Source organism: Schistocerca serialis, chromosome 4 (genome assembly GCF_023864345.2).
Source record: "Schistocerca serialis cubense isolate TAMUIC-IGC-003099 chromosome 4, iqSchSeri2.2, whole genome shotgun sequence".
Lineage (NCBI taxonomy): Eukaryota > Metazoa > Arthropoda > Insecta > Orthoptera > Acrididae > Schistocerca > Schistocerca serialis.
Genome location: NC_064641.1, coordinates 627,035,217 through 627,054,031, shown reverse-complemented (window position 1 = coordinate 627,054,031; position 18,815 = coordinate 627,035,217). Strand labels below are relative to the sequence as shown.

At 42.2% G+C, this 18,815-nt stretch overlaps 1 protein-coding gene across 2 annotated transcripts in view; it reads right to left on the bottom strand.

Annotated features, from left to right (window-relative positions):
* The window catches only part of LOC126475446 (heparan sulfate 2-O-sulfotransferase pipe), a 291,703-nt gene that overhangs the window by 22,938 nt on the left and 249,950 nt on the right, over positions 1-18,815 (bottom strand). For both annotated transcript variants that reach the window (XM_050103309.1, XM_050103308.1), the window contains exons 7-8: positions 11,831-11,955; positions 6,835-6,989 (exon numbers count right to left, since the gene is read on the bottom strand). In XM_050103309.1, the coding sequence (XP_049959266.1) occupies positions 6,835-6,989; positions 11,831-11,955 (280 nt within the window). The remainder of the gene's footprint in view (positions 1-6,834; positions 6,990-11,830; positions 11,956-18,815) is intronic.

The window sequence follows — 18,815 nt, the reverse complement described above, 5'->3', positions numbered from 1 at the left end:
GGAAAGTATGAAAATCCTGTCGCCTATCCAGTCGAATCCCACCTAACTGAGCATAGCCTTTCGAAGGTAATCAGTAAGAAGAATCGCTTTTGCGTCCTATATAATCTGGCCATAACCTCTTTTGCAGATTAAACTGACTTATCCGTTTTGCATGCCCAAATGCCCACACGTAGGACACATCGTGATATTTTTTAACCTTTTGCAGAAATTTTTTTAATGCTAGTCATCGAAAAAAAAGAAACACCACAACGTGCAGTCATTGATAGAAAGTTGGTTGGGAAATAGGTGCAGTAGTATGAACAATGACTCATCTAGTCTTCTGAAAGAAGCCATGTTCTGGGGCTATCTTTCGTAACAAGAATGTACCGCTTTTCGTGGCGTGGCGGTCTTATCTGAGAGCCAATTGTTGAAAATGACACAGCAGTTTCTGTTCACAACCTGGACGGTCGCCTCCATTCACCCATATCACATTGCTTACGCTGTGTGTTACAGAATAACTGTATGAAAGGGAATGTTTTTGATTGAAGAAGTGCCACGCTGACTACAATCACTTGCAACGAAATTTGTGCCTATAAAAACGATGAAATTACTCAGGAAGTGAGTTATACCTCTGGACATCTCTGTACAGTAGACGGTTCCATTTGACGCTATAATACTTTCTCATGTGTGGCGATGTTTAATCACGTAGCATACCTGCATGTAAGTTTTCAAGAAATGTTTCACTTTATCATGTTGTAGAAGTTTGAAATACTGTATGTAATGTTTCAAGAAATGTTCCACTTTATAATGTGGTAGCTGTTTAAAATACGCATTTGGACTATAAGATTTGAAAATAAGCAACAGTTTTCCTAGCATCTCTATTACGTGTATGTCATGAAATAATTTTTGTGGATTTCGAAATCTGTTAGCTATTTTCGAAATAGCTGTTCAATAAAGTTTCTTCCTGTTGAAGGTGTTGCAGGTCGATGCGGTATCAGTGAATAAGTATGTCAGGAGTGACAACGCATTACCTGTTGGAATCGTTGATAATATCACAACGGTAATACATCTACGGCCGACGAATGCAACGATCGCTCGATGTTAAGCAACAGTTCGAAAGTGGTTCTATGAATCCTCTGCCAAACGCTTAAGCGTGAATTGCAAAGTGGTCACGTAGATGTATAGTGGACAATGGCAGATAGAAAGCGTGGATCTGATTCGAAAGAGTCTTATCATCCGACTGAAGACAACGTGTGACTGACATTTCAGCAAACTCACTGTGACCATACCATGTGGTGGTGTTAAGAACTGGGACGCGATTATAGTCCTTATAGAGATCTTACTAACAAGACAGACCTCAACTTGAGACGAGTGTAAGATCGTGCGGCAAGCATGTTTGCGTTCCCAGTCGATCTGTGTAATATACAGGCACTTGCTGGAACTTGCGTGTGTGCGATCACGATTACAGTACGGGCCGAGGTGGTGGATCCACGATGGTTTCGTCCTTCCTATGAACTGGAATGTCAGCTATTCCGTTTACATTGGGAGAAGCACGTAGTAAAGTGAAACATTTCTTTCCTGAAAGATGATGACCATGTCGTAATTAAAGATCTGCTGACCATCAGAGCAATTCAGTAATTGCCATTGAAGAATTGAAATTTCCCAGTATTGTAGTACATTTTCCAGTTCAAAAAATGGCTCTGAGCACTATGGGATTTAACTGCTGAGGTCCCCTAGAACTTAGAACTACTTAAACCTAACTAACCTAAGGACATCACACACATCCATGCCCGAGGCAGGATTCGAACCTGCGACCGTAGCGGTCGCGCGGTTCCAGACTGTAGCGCTTAGAACCGCTCGGCCACTCCGGCCGGCTTTTCCAGTTCAGAAGAGGTACAAGAGATGGGAGCATTGTCTCATACAGTCGTACTGGTATCTTAAGAGATGATTTCTCCAATCGTGTCAGATTTGAACGAAATGTCGCACTGATAATCGTTTTGATTAAAAGAAATTGCACCCATTCCAGCTTTTCGTTCAACTCTTCGACGTTTTTGAGAAAATCTACGCAGAAAAATCTACATTTCCCAAATAAACACTTGTCGATCAGTTCATGTGGGCCAATGGTGGTGTTTCATTCAAGTCAATTTTGACGATTTTTTGAATGTGTAATATTGTTTATCACTGAGGAATCAGCATTTAAATATCTTAACTAGATTAATTCATTTCATACGGAAGAAATTGTAAATACTGACAAACTTTTATTTAATTAGCAGTTAATATTGATTTCACGAAATCACTATATACCGGTACCACGAATCTGAAGTTGTGAAAAAAACAAAAAACTGCATTATACCATGAACTAATTCCACCCGCACGTTTTGCATTTCGAAATGGTTCGGCTGGAACTTGTCATGAAAGCAGCAACAAAGCAAATGAATGACTCGCATTAGTTCTTCCACATAAATGAATAAAACTATGATACTGAAACGTTGTTTTTTTTTTTTTGTTAAAAATATTTCATGTAGGGATTTGAATCTGAATCCGAATATCCGCAGCAAGACACATTCACCTCTATTCCACGGAATCTGCTTAACGAGAGGGTACAGTCATTACAGCTGATGCACAGATTTTCTACAAAACTGAATTATTGAGTTAAAGCCCAGAATATGGGTAGTTTCCCTCTGATCGACTTCTGTGCGAAATTTTATCCAACTGCGTGACGCACAATAGGCTACATCTCCTTGTTAGTTGCATCAGAACGCAAGCCATCATTGTGTGGATAAAATGCTGCAGTCCATAGTTCTGGTGCGACACTCTAATATGATACTAATGGGCCACATACAGGCTAGTCTGCTCAGGACTCTCTCTTTCATATTCAACCCTTATACGGTCTGTCTGTTTCGAGACCATACCACCTGCTGAGAATGCTGAATCAAATAAACGTGGATTCTACTGCTGGAAAATGACGAACCTGTCTGAAAAAGTGAGGTTTAATGTTGCAATTGTTTTTCTGTGTTACGTTCGTGGTCACAAAGTCACCAGTCAGTTCCATAGTGAATAAGAAAAAAAAAAGTCTCCTCAGGAAACCACTTTGGTTTTATGTAAAACCGATGTTCCTAGTGAATTTACGACATAATTCGCAACTGGTGCTTAAATGAAGTGGAAGTAATGAAGTCAATTCAATTGCCCTTCAGATAACAGACAAGGTTAAAAATTTTCAGACTGCTTGGTTTTCCGCAACGGTTGCAGTCTTGTTTGCAGCATTATTTTAATTACCTGCGATAGAACAGGGGTAATTCGTTGAAATTCCCACAGTGCACAGCAGGATGCAATTACTAGCCACAGTTATAATTATCCTTATGAACTTCATCCTCAACGGTATGTTGCTCTCGTTCCGGAAGTATGATATCTGTTGCCTCCTTACGGTGGTCATTGACTTTCGAGTCATTTTCAAAGATATTTACGGTTCCTAAACAACCCTTGGTAAAATAAAATTCAAGTGAATGACTTGGTGGAACATGTGGAAATTTTGAAAAGAAAGGAACAATCACAGAGCTTAAAAATTTAAGATGATGTACTTTATAAAACAGTTATGAAAGCTAAAGACACGACAAAAGTCAATTACAAATACGTAACGCAATGCTGACTACCAACTACAGAAAGAATTAGAGAGCCTCATCTATGACCACCGTCAAAATTTAAGGCCTTCGAATGTTTGTTACACGTTAAAACTGTTTGTCTTATCGCCTACTTAGTATTCTTTCTTTCGCTACTGCCTTTATCCCGTATTGGACGCAGGGTCGGCAGGGTTAAGGACGGATTTGGCATGGTTAAGTTAAGGGGTGGCCGGATGCCCTTCCTGCCGCCACCCCATACCCCCTGGGACGGAAGTAGTGTACCCCAGCTGTCTGCTACTAGTGTAAATCTTGAAAGAGTGTGAATGTGTTTCAAATGTCTGCGAGTCGTGTAACTGAGGTGGGACGTGGGGACCAGCCCGGTATTCATCTAGTAGGATGTGTGAAACCGCCTGAAAACCACATCCAGGCTGGCCGATACGCCTATTCTGGCGGGTTATCGCCTACTTTGTATGACTGGAGTAAATAGGCAGCTAAATTATTCTCACGCCATCGTACCTCTTATCTCATCCTGAGCTACTTCCTCCTGCATTTCCATAAGGTCGTCTTCAAATTTACATCCTTTCTATAGACATTCATACTTTACAGTTTAGCATTTCTCCTCTACCCATGCCTGCTTTGCCAATTTGCATTTCCCACCAGTCTGAGTTTTAGATGTTTGTATTGACCTTCTCTGCTTCATTTCCTTTTTTTTATAATTTGCCTTTGCATTTAGTTAAACTCCTTATGTCATGTGTGATCCGGGGATTTCTGCTGGACCCCCTATTTTCGGAAGACAATATAAGCTATTCAGAAGCGGTACTATAGAAAAATGCTGAAGATTAGATGAGAAAATCGAAATAATGAAGAGGTAATGAGTCGAATCGAAGAGGAAGGAAATTTATGGCACAACTTTGTTAAGAGAAGGAGTTGATTGGCAGGTCACATCGTGAGACATCAAGGAATTGTTCATTTGGGGAACGGGGTGGGGGAGGGGGGGTTAAAATTGTAGAACGAAATCAAGGCTTGACTACAGTAGACAAGTTCGAACGAATAAGAAGACAGGAAGGGCAGTCATGAATTTTTAATTATCGTTTCGAAAAAGTAAAGTTACGTAATCAACTTTTTTGTTTATTTACGGGTATGTGCTTGCAGTGCAAGTACACAGTGAAATCTCAGTACCGTAGCATGCCGTCCGAGGAGCTAAAAGAAAATATCGCAGGCCATTGACAAAGGCAACAATGCTACATTTATCCAAGCACGCTAGTGTGACTGGACTGAAACAATATACCCTCATACGGCACAGTTGACAGTGCAAACGTTTCCTGTGTGGTCAGATAAGTCTGAATGACGAAGAACGATGTTAGCACACCATTTGTGAAGAAACGGGAATCATGAGAGAAGAGGAGGCGCTGGTTTTCGAAGCCCGGCGTGTCATAATTGAGGCAGTTGTGGAAAAAGCCATAGATCAGTTTTAGTCTTCTTGCAAAGCGGAGTTTTTGCAGTTGTGTCAGGCCAATCCAAATCCTTAAGCGCCTAATCTCCGTGGACGAGTACCGTTGCTGTGACTCCGAGAAAAGGGAGCAAAAGAACCAGTTGAAACGAGTGGAGTTACCACCGTTGAAAAAGGACGAAGAGCCAACCGTCACGGGCCAAGATGATGCTGAGTGTTTTTTGGACTGACATGACGTGGTGCTAACATATTATGCTCTAAAGGAGAAATCTGTCACATAAACGTGCTACTAGAATCTCCTATCGAGGTTATGGGAGGCTGTCAAGACGCACTGTCACGAGAAGCTGTCTGAAGGCGTGCTTATGATCTACGGCAACGGTCCAGCTCGTTCTGTGCATGACAGTCATACACGCTGCTTCTCTTAAAGACATTACTAAAACAAGCCACTTAAAAAGAAGCTGGTAAGCATTAGATTCTGTAGAGTGACGGATTACTTTTAGATAAAACTGAGTAGGGGTTGTTAAAAAATTTGACACATAAGACTAATAATTCCAATGAAACGTCTGTCATTTCACATCATACTGTCACACAATGTTTTTTCCTTCTTTTTTCCGGAGAAACTTAGGAAGCCATCAACATCTCACTCATTATGGGCGGATGCTGACTCAATTTTTCAGGCTAGGCACACACAGGGGAAACGAAACTTCGTTGTTGTGGCCCTGACGTCAGCTAATAGTGTGTGTAGTGTTACTTTATGAAGCAGCGTGTGTGCACTGACTTAGAGTAAGAACTGAATGAACAGTGTAGCACTAGCCTGTTACATTCTAAAATAACCTCTTTAGAAAACGGTATTGTACACATGGGATAAACTGAACGATGTAGCACAGTTTTAAAGAGACTGGAGCTTCCAGTTTTCATCCGGCCATCCTGATTTAACCTTCCGACAACAAGGTGGAATTTCAGGACAAATGTCACATGACCGTGTCGTTGATGACACTTAGATAAAAACCAGTTTTCTTCTTATAAATCAGGTTCATTTGGTTTACACACATAACACACACTAGCGCTGTTTTCTGTGCAAACGAAAACAGACGAGACGTATCGGATGCGTTACCACTTTGTGGTAGGTAGGTTAAGTTTTCCGTGATTTCTCTAAATGCCGGTATGGTTCATACAATAAGGCCACGGCCGACCATCTGTCCCATCCTTAAACTCGATCCGTAAGTACTTGTATTACGTTATTTCCATTGTTCTTAAATTGTAATACCAAGACATGTCTAGTATTCTTGCAAAAGTGATCTACGGATGAGTGAAAATACTGCTACTACCGCTTCTTTAGAATTTCGAAATTTGTCGCATTCCCGTATTTTCCTAACATGGTACTCGGTAACTTCTATCCCTTTCCTCGGATGAAGAAACCACTGCGTGGCAGGCACTTCCAGAATAACGGCGAGGTGATTTTCGAGGTGGAATTCTACCCGAACAGCCGGAAGTGCAGGCCTCCACAAGCAAAGTTTGCACCACGTGATCCATCGTTGGGAAAAATGTATCGCATTAGCGAGTCGATGTGAAAGACAAATACAAAGATTCTTGGTCACAGGTCGATTTTTTCGAGTTGATAAATAATAAATGACTACCGTCGCGATTGTACAGTGTTTAGCCCGGAGTGATGCAACAAAGCAGTCTACGGACTGAAGATAACAACACCCTTTGCGAATAGATTAGAGAAGGAATGGTCCAAAGTAACCTCCGCATGGCGGAGTAAGCAGATAAAGTGTGCGCGCTTACCCCAGTAGACGTTGGCGGCGCCGCGGAAGAAGCGCGGCACGTAGTGCTCGAGCACGGCCAGCGTCGTGTTGAGCTCCTCGAGCACGCCCACGACGGCGTAGTGGCGCTCCACGGCGCGCTTCGCCAGCTGCAGGGCGCCCACCGTGTTGAACGGCCTGCGCACACACACGCCGCAGTTAACGGCCTGCCAGGCGCCGCAGCAGTATTGTAAACAGCTCTCTTTCCTAGCTTTTATCCCGTCGTAAGGGGGCAAGGTCGTTTGAACCCTCTGCTTACCACAAAATCTGTATAGCGTTGCCTACCAGTCGCGCCTCTCAGACCCGTGCTGGTATACTGACATAAATTGGCATTGTTTTGACCACTTATGATGTAAATTACTTTTGAGGTATAATACTTTTAAAAGAATTTTATTTATTTAACAATATTATGAAAAGGAAAGTTGCTACTCACCATATAGCGCAGATGCTGAGTCGCAGATAGGCACAACAAAAAGATTGTCAGCAATAAAGCTTTCGACCAGTAAGGCCTTCGTCGAAGACACACACACACACACACACACACACACACACACACACACACACACACACACACACGCAAACGAATCTCACGCACACATGACTGCAGTCTCGGCCATCTGCGGCTTCAGTTGCCTGAGACTGCAGTCACGTGTGTGTGTGTGTGTGTGTGTGTGTGTGTGTGTGTGTGTGTGTGTTTTCGACGAAGGCCTTACTGGTCGAAAGTTTTATTTGTGACAGTCTTTTTGTTGTGCCTATCTGCGACTCAGCATCTCCGCTATATGGTGAATAGCAACTTTCCTTTTCACAATATTGTTACATTCCATCCTGTATTTTCCACTGTTTGCTTTTAATTATTCAAAATTTACATTTTAAAAACATAATTTTTATACTTTTACTGATGGCTTTTATTCTTATCGTAAATTTGCGCAGTGTTTACAGGCAATAGCAGAATGTTTCGAGCATTCAGGGTTGGTGCACTTATAACATGTAGTTTGACTTTTTCTGTCTTTCTTCTCTACACAGTATGCGCATCTTCTCCTTTTCTTAGCTGATAGTTTCACTGCCTTTCCTGGACACGGTGCTAGTAATGAGGTCATTGATTTCTTTACCCCTGCTAGTTGCTTTCCCAAATTGATGATGAAAGTTCGACGGCTCATTTTTTTAATGGTAACCACCATTATCCAAATTAAGTATGCATTCATTACACTTACATCGGTCATGTTGAAGAAAAACGCCAATGGGCCTCGTTTTTCCCTTCACATAGTAGCATCGCGTCTTCTGGTTGATGATGTCAATTCCCCCCTTTGTGACACCGAATGTTGTTATAACCTCAGGCTTTTTTACTTGTGATGATGACGCCGTTGGTCGTTCATGAAGAGAGTTGTAATAACTTTTTTTCCTTATGAACCTTAGGAACATAAGAGGATATCATCACATCTGGTTGAAAACCAAATAATATAGAGTATACTTCACGTCATTTAGGTGTAATAAAGTGGGCAGGCAGTTCACCCTTGTTTCCTTTGGTAGTACCGACTTGCGTCAGACCTTTTGAACACAAATGATGAGCTAAATCCAGAGATGTAAAAACAATTATCACAGGTGATATTATATCTATACTTTTCAAGTTCAGTCACCATGGTTTTCGCTATATTCTCTCCAAGTCGTATGGCTCTGGTTTCTTGGTTCAAATGGCTCTGAGCACTGTGGGACTTAACTTCTGAGGTCATCAGCCCCCTAGAACTTAGAACTACTTAAAGCTAACTAACCTAAGGACAACACACACATCCATGCCCGAGACCGGATTCGAACCTGCGACCGTAGCGGTTGCACGGTTCCAGACTGTAGTGCCTAGAACCGCTCGGCCACCCCGGCCGGCTCTGGTTTATTCCTGCTTTCCCAAACACACTTTCACCTTCCAGCAGTAGCTTGTCGCACTGCCACAAATTGGTCAGAACTTTATTCCGTATCTACCAAGTTTTAATGGAATATACTGTCAAATGGACAGTGACCTCTAAAGGTCACCAACTGTTCATCCACGGTCATTCACCATCCTGGAATGTAGGCATTCCTAAGGGCAACTTCCCACATCTCAGAAACTTCTCTAATTGTTTCAGATTTGTCACTTGACCTATGTTCACGTTGAGTTGCTGCATTGTCAAAGCGCAACACCCTCGGAATAGCATGGAAGCAGTTGCGAGACATAATTTCATTGAACAGTAGTCAGCTATTCTCAGCACTTCAAAGCTACCTGATATTTTCATTTCTTGACTTGTAAACTCCAGTCAGGACCAGAAAACCAAGAAACTTTTCCGTTTCATGAATATCTGTATCCACCCAGTCCTCGTATACGATTCGATCTTCCCTGTTTGTACACATACTCACTTTCTCATTGAGTGGTACGCGAAAGAACAACACAAAACAAGATCCTTCATGATCACAGTTCCTAATCGAATAGCTTGTAGGTCCCTGGTATTCTTTCAGTACACTCTTTTTGCTCCGCCTTCCGGAAATTCCAGCTTGAGGAGCTGTAGCCCATATTTCATTCCCATTGCGTGAAAACAATAACTCACACTCAACAGAATTTGCGCTAAATTGTTCATCGTTAAAGGGTTCTTCATTATCACCATCTTCGTGTAGTTCTACCTCATTATTATCATCACTGGAAGATTCACGTTCACTAGATGGGTTTTCAGAATCAGAAGACTTCTCCAACAATTCCCTTATCTCCTCATCTGATAGTCCTCTTCTCCGCAACATTTTTCGGTTTGAGAACAGACAACCTTTATGAAATAATGCACCGGAATAAACATGTGCTTATCACAAGGAAGACTGTTGAATACTGAAAGAATAACAGCACGAGTCAACAGTGGTAAATGACGTAACAGACGCGAGGACAGACATGTGGTTGTTGAAAAATTTTTCCTCATCGCACGGGCCAGCGGGAGCCGTACGGCAGGAAACGTGTACCAACACTTTAGCACAAAGCCGCAGGTAAATTTTTATAATTTTTTTCCAAAATTATGACTAACTTGAAAAATTAGGAAAAGTCACAAAATTTCATTAAAATACAATATATAGTTACTAATAGAGAAGATACTAAACATCACGGATGGACCTCTTGAGGCCCGATGGTAGGTAAAGGGTTAGTAACATTTTAAAATTATTTAATCGTTATTTATGCCCCTCCTACTGGAGGAAAGCTTTCAGCGGCCATATTTTCACGTTTCGACAGTTTGATTAAACAATCTTAAAACTTAATGCAAAATAATTTAACAGATTAAAACAGATGCTTTTGTCGCGATTATATTGGTGTGCTGTAGCATCTTTTCATGGAGAGGATGGTGTGATAGATGCTCCTGGTAGCTTTGGGTGGGGGACAGTGATGTGGGAAATGAGGGAGATGATGTTATACGAAAATGGATGTGGACCGTATATGTCGGAAGAAACTGATAGGTGGGATTAAGGCATAAGAATATGACTGGGATGGAAGAGGACAAGGAAAGACAGAGCTGGAGCCTTCATGAGTAGGGCTCGTTATAGTATGAAGGGTAGAGTTCAGGTTTTAGTTAATGATCTGCAAGACGAAGGCGACTGAAATTACACTGGAAAAGGAGAGAAAGTGTATAGAAATGAAAGGAAGGGCGGACGTATTCATACAAGTGTAGCAGCAGATCAGGTCTCCCAAGGATGGAAAAGACTTTAGGGTGTTCGGGCTGAAGTTTACTTGAGGTGTGGGAGATGCGAAGGTGTTCTAGGCGTTTGAGGTGGCATGGAAGCTTTATAAACTGGTGTAGGATACGAGTATGAGTACGTAATCGAATACAGAAAACAAGGTATTAGTTGAAAACAGTCCTGGTAGCAATTTTAGTTTTTTTATTTATCAACTACGCGTGTCACCCTGTTTAGGCATCTTGAGGCTGATCTTAATCTGGTATTTCTTAGGACGATCCTTTAGACAGTGTACCTAAAGGGCGTCGTCGAGTACATCAGGCCAACATCGCCTTCGTTAACCTCGGTAAAGCTACACTGTCTAAAGGATCGTCCTAAGAAATACCAGATTAAGATCTGCCTGAAGATGCCTAAATAAGGTGAAACGCGTAGTTGATAAATAAAAAAACTAAAACTGCAACCAAGACTGTTTTCAACTAGTACTATTAAACACTGGTTTGCTGATTCACCCCACAGATGGATTTGAAGAGTTTCAGAAAACAAGGCGTTGTAGTGAGTGATAAAACTCGGAAGGAGCCTTAGTCTGTGCTTCATAGGGGTAGGTAAGGTTGGAGCAGATGAGGGTTTCATGTGTATGGATGATGGTCGTGAGATTGAAGCCCAGTTTTTGGACATTAGCAGTTTTAGCCTATTGCAGGCTTTCTTTTGGATGATTGCTAAGTGTGGGTTCCAGATTAATTTTTGATCGAATGTTAGCCCAAAATATTTTAGAGTTTTAGTTAGCTGGATTGGACAACTGTAGATTATCAGGAAAAATTTTCTGGGACACATTACTCAAGTGACTTTTTTTCTTATAATTGTTGCTTCGGTTTTTGCGGGGTTGATGGAAATGTAACACTGGCTGCATCTAGAAGTGAAGCTGTCTAAGTGGAGTTGGGGGATTCGTTGTGATTAATAGAGGGTAGGATGGACTGCAAGGGATGGTAACGTCAAAGCTTTCACGATTTGGCAAATTTGTTTTATTTTAGCTCTGTGGCCGGATCCACTTCACACATGTAAGGAAGAGGACTTGACCTAAAATTGAACCCTATAGGACTCCTTTCGTGATTTAACGCCTGTTAGCAAAATTTCATTCCTTCTAGCAATGCTTGGATTATTTAGTACAAGTTTTTACATTCTTTTTGTGAGGTGTGATTTAAACAAATAGTTTAAAATTATCAGTTCCATAAAATGTAAGATTTTCTCTTATAAATCGTGATTGACACGATGATATGTCTTGGTCAGAGACTACATTGTGGCTGTATACTCACGTGCAAGCGTCGGCGTGTCCGCAGAAGAAGAGCGACTGTCTTCGGTGGTCGCCTATGCCCTCTCGCGTCTCTCCCTCCAGATATCGGCACTCTCGGTCGCCGCGCAGGACACACGTCTCGAAGTCCTGTAATAGAAACACTGTCGATAGCCACACATTTTTTCATTTCTTAGTCCTTATACAGAGATCGGAAGTATAGTCATCACCATCGGTGATGATTAGCTAACTGTGCCCTGACTTGGTTTCGTTACAGGCACTATCTGCTTTTCTTAACTTGGTAGCTACGGAAAATTATCGAAAGAAATCTTTCAGCATAACCAAATTATTCCCCGACGATGCTGTCGTGGGCCGGGACGGACGATCGCAATGAAATGCGGAAAGATTTGGAATAAATTTCTGCTTGATATTGGGAGAGCCAGACCTGACAAAACTCTACCATCTGGTGAGCAAGATGTATGAGACAGGAGAAATTCCCTCAGACTTCAAGAAGAATATAATAATTCCAATCCCAAAGAAAGCAGCTGTTGACAGATGTGAAAATTACCGAACTATCAGTTTAATAAGTCACAGCTGCAAAATACTAACGCGAATTCTTTACAGACGAATGGAAAAACTGGTAGAAGCCGACCTCTGGGAAGATCAGTTTGGATTCCGTAGAAATGTTGGAACACGTGAGGCAATACTAACCCTACGATTTATCTTAGAAGAAAGATTAAGGAAAGGCAAACCTACGTTTCTAGCATTTGTAGACTTAGAGAAAGCTTTTGACAATGTTGAGTGGAATACTCTCTTTCAAATTCTGAAGGTAGCAGTGGTAAAATACAGGGAGCGAAAGGCTATATACAATTAGTACAGAAAGCAGATGGCAGTTATAAGAGTCGAAGGGTATGAAAGGGAAGCAGTGGTTGGGAAGGGAGTGAGACAGGTTTGTAGCCTATCGCCGATGCTATTCAATCTGTATACTGAGCAAGCAGTAAAGGAAACAAAAGAAAAGTTCAGAGTAGGTATTAAAATCCATGGACAAGAAATAAAAACTTTGAGGTTCGCCGATGACATTGTAATTCTGTCGGAGACAGCAAAGAACTTGGAAGAGCAGTTGAACGGACTGGACAGTGTCTTGAAAGGAGGGTATAAGATGAACATCAACATACGCAAAACGAGGATAGTGGAATGTAGTCGAATTAAGTCCGGTGATGCTGAGGGAATTAGATTAGAAAATGAGACACTTAAAGTAGTAAAGGAGTTTTGCTATTTGGGGAGCAAAAGAACTGATGATGGTTGAAGTAGATAGGATATAAAATGTAGACTGGCTATGGCAGGGAAAGGGTTTCTGAAGAAGAGAAATTTGTTAACATCGAGTATTGATTTAAGTGTCAGGAAGTCGTTTCTGAAAGTATTTGTATGGAGTGTAGCCATGTATGGAAGTGAAACGTGGACGATAAATAGTTTGGACAAGAAGAGAATAGAAGCTTTCGAAATGTGGTGCTACAGAAGAATGCTGAAGATTAGATGGATAGATCACATAACTAATGAGGTATTGAATATACGAGGCCTGTTCAGAAAGTAATCTCCGATTGATTGCCAAATTGAAACCACAGTGAACATCAGAAATGTTTTACTTGTAACAATTAGCTACACCTTTCAGCTACTTCTCTACGTAGTCGCCGTTCTGACTTAGACTTTTGTCATAGCGTTGTACCAACTTTTCAATAGCCTCATCATAGAAGGCAGCCGCCAGTGCTTTCCGCCAATTCTCCACGCTGGCCTACACCTCGTTGTCTGTGTCAAAATGTTGTCTTCAAAGACAGCGGTTCATGTGACCAGAGATGAAACTCAGGAGGAGACAATTGCGGACTGTATTGTGGGTAATCTAACATTTCCATTTGAAAACGATGCAGGAGCATCTTCATTGCCCCTGCAGAATGCGGCTGAGAATTGTCGTGAAGACGAAACAGCACGACAGCTATGTAATGTTAGCTGCATAGCTTCAGGCGAAATTTCTCACCAGGCCCTCGTACTTGGCGGCAGACACTATTTTCTAGACATCTTTACGCACTCACTGCGAGTTCAGAAATGAGAAGAGCGACGTGATGCTAACTGGGGTTATACTAGAGACACTACCCAACACATCTGTGCAAAGCTTTATCGGATTTTCATAGTCGTTTCCATTTCGTGACCGATCGGAGCTTACTTTCTGAACGCCCCTCGTAATTGGGGAGAAGGGGAGTTTGTGGCACAACTTGACTAGAAGAAGGGATCGGTTGGTAGGACACGTTCTGAGGCATCAAGGGATCACCAATTTAGTAATGGAGGGCAGCGTGGAGGGTAAAAATCGTAGAGGGCGACCAAGAGATGAATACACTAAGCAGTTTCAGAAGGATGTAGGTTGCAGTAGGTACTGGGAGATGAAGAAGCTTGCACAGGATAGAGTAGCATGGAGAGCTGCATCAAACCAGTCTTAGGACTGAAGACCACAACAACAACAAACATAATGACTGGGAATTCTCTCTCAATTCTGATAAATCCAGGGTAATGCCTAAACGAAAGAGAAAAAATTTGATACGATCCGCTTACAAAGTTAATGTAATTTAAAGATTATAAAGAATCCGCCTCGATTGCAAACTGAAACCGGATGCTCACCTAGGTTTCGGCACGGATAACCACGCCTTTTTCGGAACATACAAAACTACAAACTGTCTAAAGAGGCATGGTTCAACATTAGTACAGAACGGCCAAAAGGGCTAAAGACTCGCGTAAAATAATAATAAAACTGTATCGTTATAGATACCACTGAAGATGCCTTAAAGTAGTAAACTGTTTAGTCACTTCTACTGAGTCGATCGATTTTTATGAAAATTTTCCGTTCAAATGGCAGTTCAAAGTCGAAAACAGGCGGACACTAATACGCGACGACCAATAGTTCCTTGCAAGTGCGAACAGCCTTTTTTATTTAGTATTAGACTACGTACAAAGGTCTTTTAAACGTCCTGTATTCCTACCGGAGATAGTACTAGAGGAAAAAAGGGCCTGTAAACTCACGTCTGGAAACAAATACCTGTTGACGTATGGACCAGTCCCTCATCTGATAGATGTTACTTGACGCTACATGAGGTGCTCAATTTGATTAGCACTCATTTACATACGTCCTTCAGCCTTCCTCAAAGAATTCTGAAATCACGCGAATAAATCTTGCTGCATGAGGTGTTGGTCATTGCATGCGACATACGCTCGTGTAATGTGTCTACGTTACACAAATGCCTTTACGTGCCTCCATATCCAGAAATCTGAACGATTCTGGTCAGATGAGCGGGGAGGCCACGCTACTTGGCCACCTCTATGTTAACCATCGCTCATTACACGTTTGTATTCAACACTATCGTATGACACGTAGAAAGTCGAGTGGTGCCCATTTGTGCATAGACCACATCTGTTGGATTTCTGCAAGGGTAACATTCTCCAATACACGAAAAATTGGCGCCCATAAATTGAAAGTAAACGATACCAGTTGATTTGTTTGGTATCATTTATGGTCCACAATTGCTGTTCACATACTGTTATTAAACCGAATTTGATGTCTTGTTTTCATGAGCGCTGGAGAATTTTCATGCTCCGAAACGTCGTTATTGTGGTAATTTACTATCGTATTCTGTGTGAATCTTGTCTCATCCCTAAATAACATGGAAGCTGTGAAGTGCGGATGTTCAGCACACCGTCTTAAAGCGTTGACAGAAGTGTAGTACAGCGCGGTAATCTGGAGGAACTTGCTGTTCGTCCAAAGCTGATCACGCAAGAGCGTTGTTTATCCCTTCAGCAGCTCCAATTTTATAGGGGTTGTAATGTTTCAGTTTTTAAATACTATGAGTGGAACTACAATGGGTAACGCAATTAAAGTGTCACATTTGAAACCCCATAATTGTCTCCATTGTGACACAGAAGCTCGAAATTTAGCTCAAAGGTGACTAAAAATTTCCAGTGTAATGGTGAAGAAGCGTGGCGCCCTGCGACGCCACATCGTGGCTCGGTGATGCTTCATGCGAAAAAGATGTCAGACCCAGAACTTCATGTCATTGGTAAGGTGGCATCAAATTTCACACTACGGGAAGGTTGTCATCCTCTCTCTTACCCACTTTTCACTCTTCTTTTGACGCCTCTGCGTTGGAGGACAGAAACGGGACGCCCAGCATTGAAATGATACGGTTTTCTTGTGGGTGGACGGGGTAAACATTTCAGATACACCACCGCTCAGAGACACGCAGAGGCCTCGAGAGGTGACATAAATGGCGTCAATGAAACCACCCCATCCCTTAGGTCGTTGATTTCCACACATTTCGTGGTCGAAAACAACGGTTTGCAGTGCGACGAGCAACAAGACGATGTTTTGAGATCGTTCGACATTGCTGCCAATTCCCAGGCGATTCAACCCATCTCTACGGACATCGTGGGACTGCAACACCGATGACTGGGTGTTGTGTGGTGTCCTTAGGTTAGTTGGGTTTAAGTAGTTCTAAGTTCTAGGGGACTGATGACCATAGATGTAAAGTCCCATAGTGCTGAGAGCCATTTGAACCATTTTTGAACTGCAACACCATTGAACATGATCTGATTCCTTTGAAGTGAAGCATGACCGCAGTTTTTCTCTGGTATACAGGTGGATCACTACTAGGGATCTTTCGAAACCATTCCACGTCGGTTGAAACTGATGCGAAGCAGAAAGGGGAGTTTATGCTTTGACAGCTCTCCTGCGACGTTATCAAAAGGGAGAAGGGGGGCGGGGCGACAACATTGACACGTGCATGAAAAAATGGGAAAGGGTCCCACTAAGACTCTGCTCTGTTCGTCAATACCCTCGATGTCACCCGTACAACTTTGTTGAGCATTTTAAAAATGTACCTGCACAGCGACTTCGACATCCATTCGGCTGTGTGGCACTCCGCGGCTGGTGTAGCGCCTGAAGGTAGGCAATCTTTTCGCCACGACAAGATTCCGCATGCCAGCAAGCAAGTTGTAGGTACCTTTGAGCCACATTTCAAACTTTTGCGTCACATTGGGGGGGATAGTTACAGGGTTTCAAAGACTGACTCTCTAACTGGGTTGCGCAGAGCAGCTTAAATAGTCACATACGTCGATGACGTCTTTCATTCCGATCTGCTACCGTATAGTATTTACTATTCCTACGTTTTTGCCACGAAACTTCACTTTCTCTTGTCTTACACCTATAAGACTAATTGTCTGCACTAACTTGCCAATTTACTTGCTTCAGCATCATCTCGTCACAACAAGCGTTCTCTCATATCTGGCATGCGTTCTGTATGACGTCAACCGCTATTCCTTGTCCTTGCTGCGATTCATTCCAGCTTGTAAAAGTAGGTGGGACAGCCTGCTGAACATTTTTTTTATGTAATCCGGCCCTGAGGATGTCATTCGATGTGTATAACACGAAATATGTCGTTGGCTAAGCCATAACAGAATGCCGTGTTGTTCATATTGCACGGAATCACTAACCTTGTCCTGACACCAGTGTAGCTGCTAAATAATGATGTGACTGATGTAGGACACAGTTGGAAGTGCAATGTCTGTTAATAGCACCAAAGTAAAAGACGAGATACAGAGACAAACACAACCAATAATAAACCGGCAATGAACGTCAAAAGAGAAACAAGCTAAACGACAGAGTAATCACCGTTTCGCCATTCTTCGTCCTAGCTTACACGACCGTACTGGTACGAATTTTATTTTTTGGCGCCGAGTTAGGCCCATGCTTCGCTCTGAACCAGCGTGCAACGTTTTTACAAGTTCTACACATTCTGTTCCTTTTCTTTCTGTTGCCACTCTGCGACATCAACCAAAAATTATTCAGATAATTTCATTTTATTTACCATTCACTGAAGTGTGTTCAGGATGGAAAGCGTTATGTAAAATAACCCATATCCCAAAAAGTAGACTATCACACAAAGAAATTGAAGCACGAAAATGATATGGACGGACATTTCCTGTCAGAGAGATCATAGTTTGTAGTAACTGACGGAAAGTCATCGAGCAAAGTAGAAGTGATTTCTGGCGTTTCGAAAAGTAGTTATACAAAGGAAGAAACGATCATCATAGTAAAATAAGGGAAACCATAGCTCGCATGGAAAGACATAGATGTTCTTTTTTTCCGCGCTCTGTTTGAGAGTGGAATAAGAGAGAACTATTGTGAAGGTGGTTCGTTGAAACATCTGCCAGGCAATCAAGTGTGATTTGCAGAGTATCCATGAAGATGTAGACGTAGGTCAACGTAACTTCGCACATGTACAAACCACTGGCGGATATGTAAATGATTGGAGTCACAGTTGGATAGAAATACCACCGGAGTTTATTAGTGTTGTTTGTAGTTAGTGGGTTACCAGATCTGGTGAAGTATATAAAGAATACGAACAGCGTCAGACCTTAAGTGATCCATACGAGTGATATGGAGGTACTGTATTGTATTGTATGTTAACCGGGGTCCTAGAAATGACTGAGAGGCTCCGTCCCCACCGCAGCCGCAGTGGTCCACAACACCACGACGACTACCGCAGTCCGCTTCACCCCTCCGCTGCCCCACACCGAACCACTCTTTCAGGGTTATTGTGCGGTTCGGCGCCTGGTGGATCCCCCCCCCCCCTTGACTTTCCTTTCGTCAGTTCCTCACATAAAAAACTTAATAAACCACTGTTTCAGAATTCCCTTGCAATTGTATCTGTTAGTGGGCTGAGACATTGTAAACTCCGCTGTGTCTTGGCAAAAGAAGCAAATTTTGACATAGCAGTCAGAGAAATGCGTAGGTTTTATTCAAAATTCGCCACTCATGACGCTTCTCTGTAAGTTACAAATGGTTAAAAAACCGGGAGAAAACGAATTGCTGCATTTTCGGCGGAATTTTTTTTAGATACTAACGAAAGCAGAGGTGACAGTAGACAATTTTGAATGATCACCGTGCAAGTGTGGGCTTGGAAGGGCCCACATAT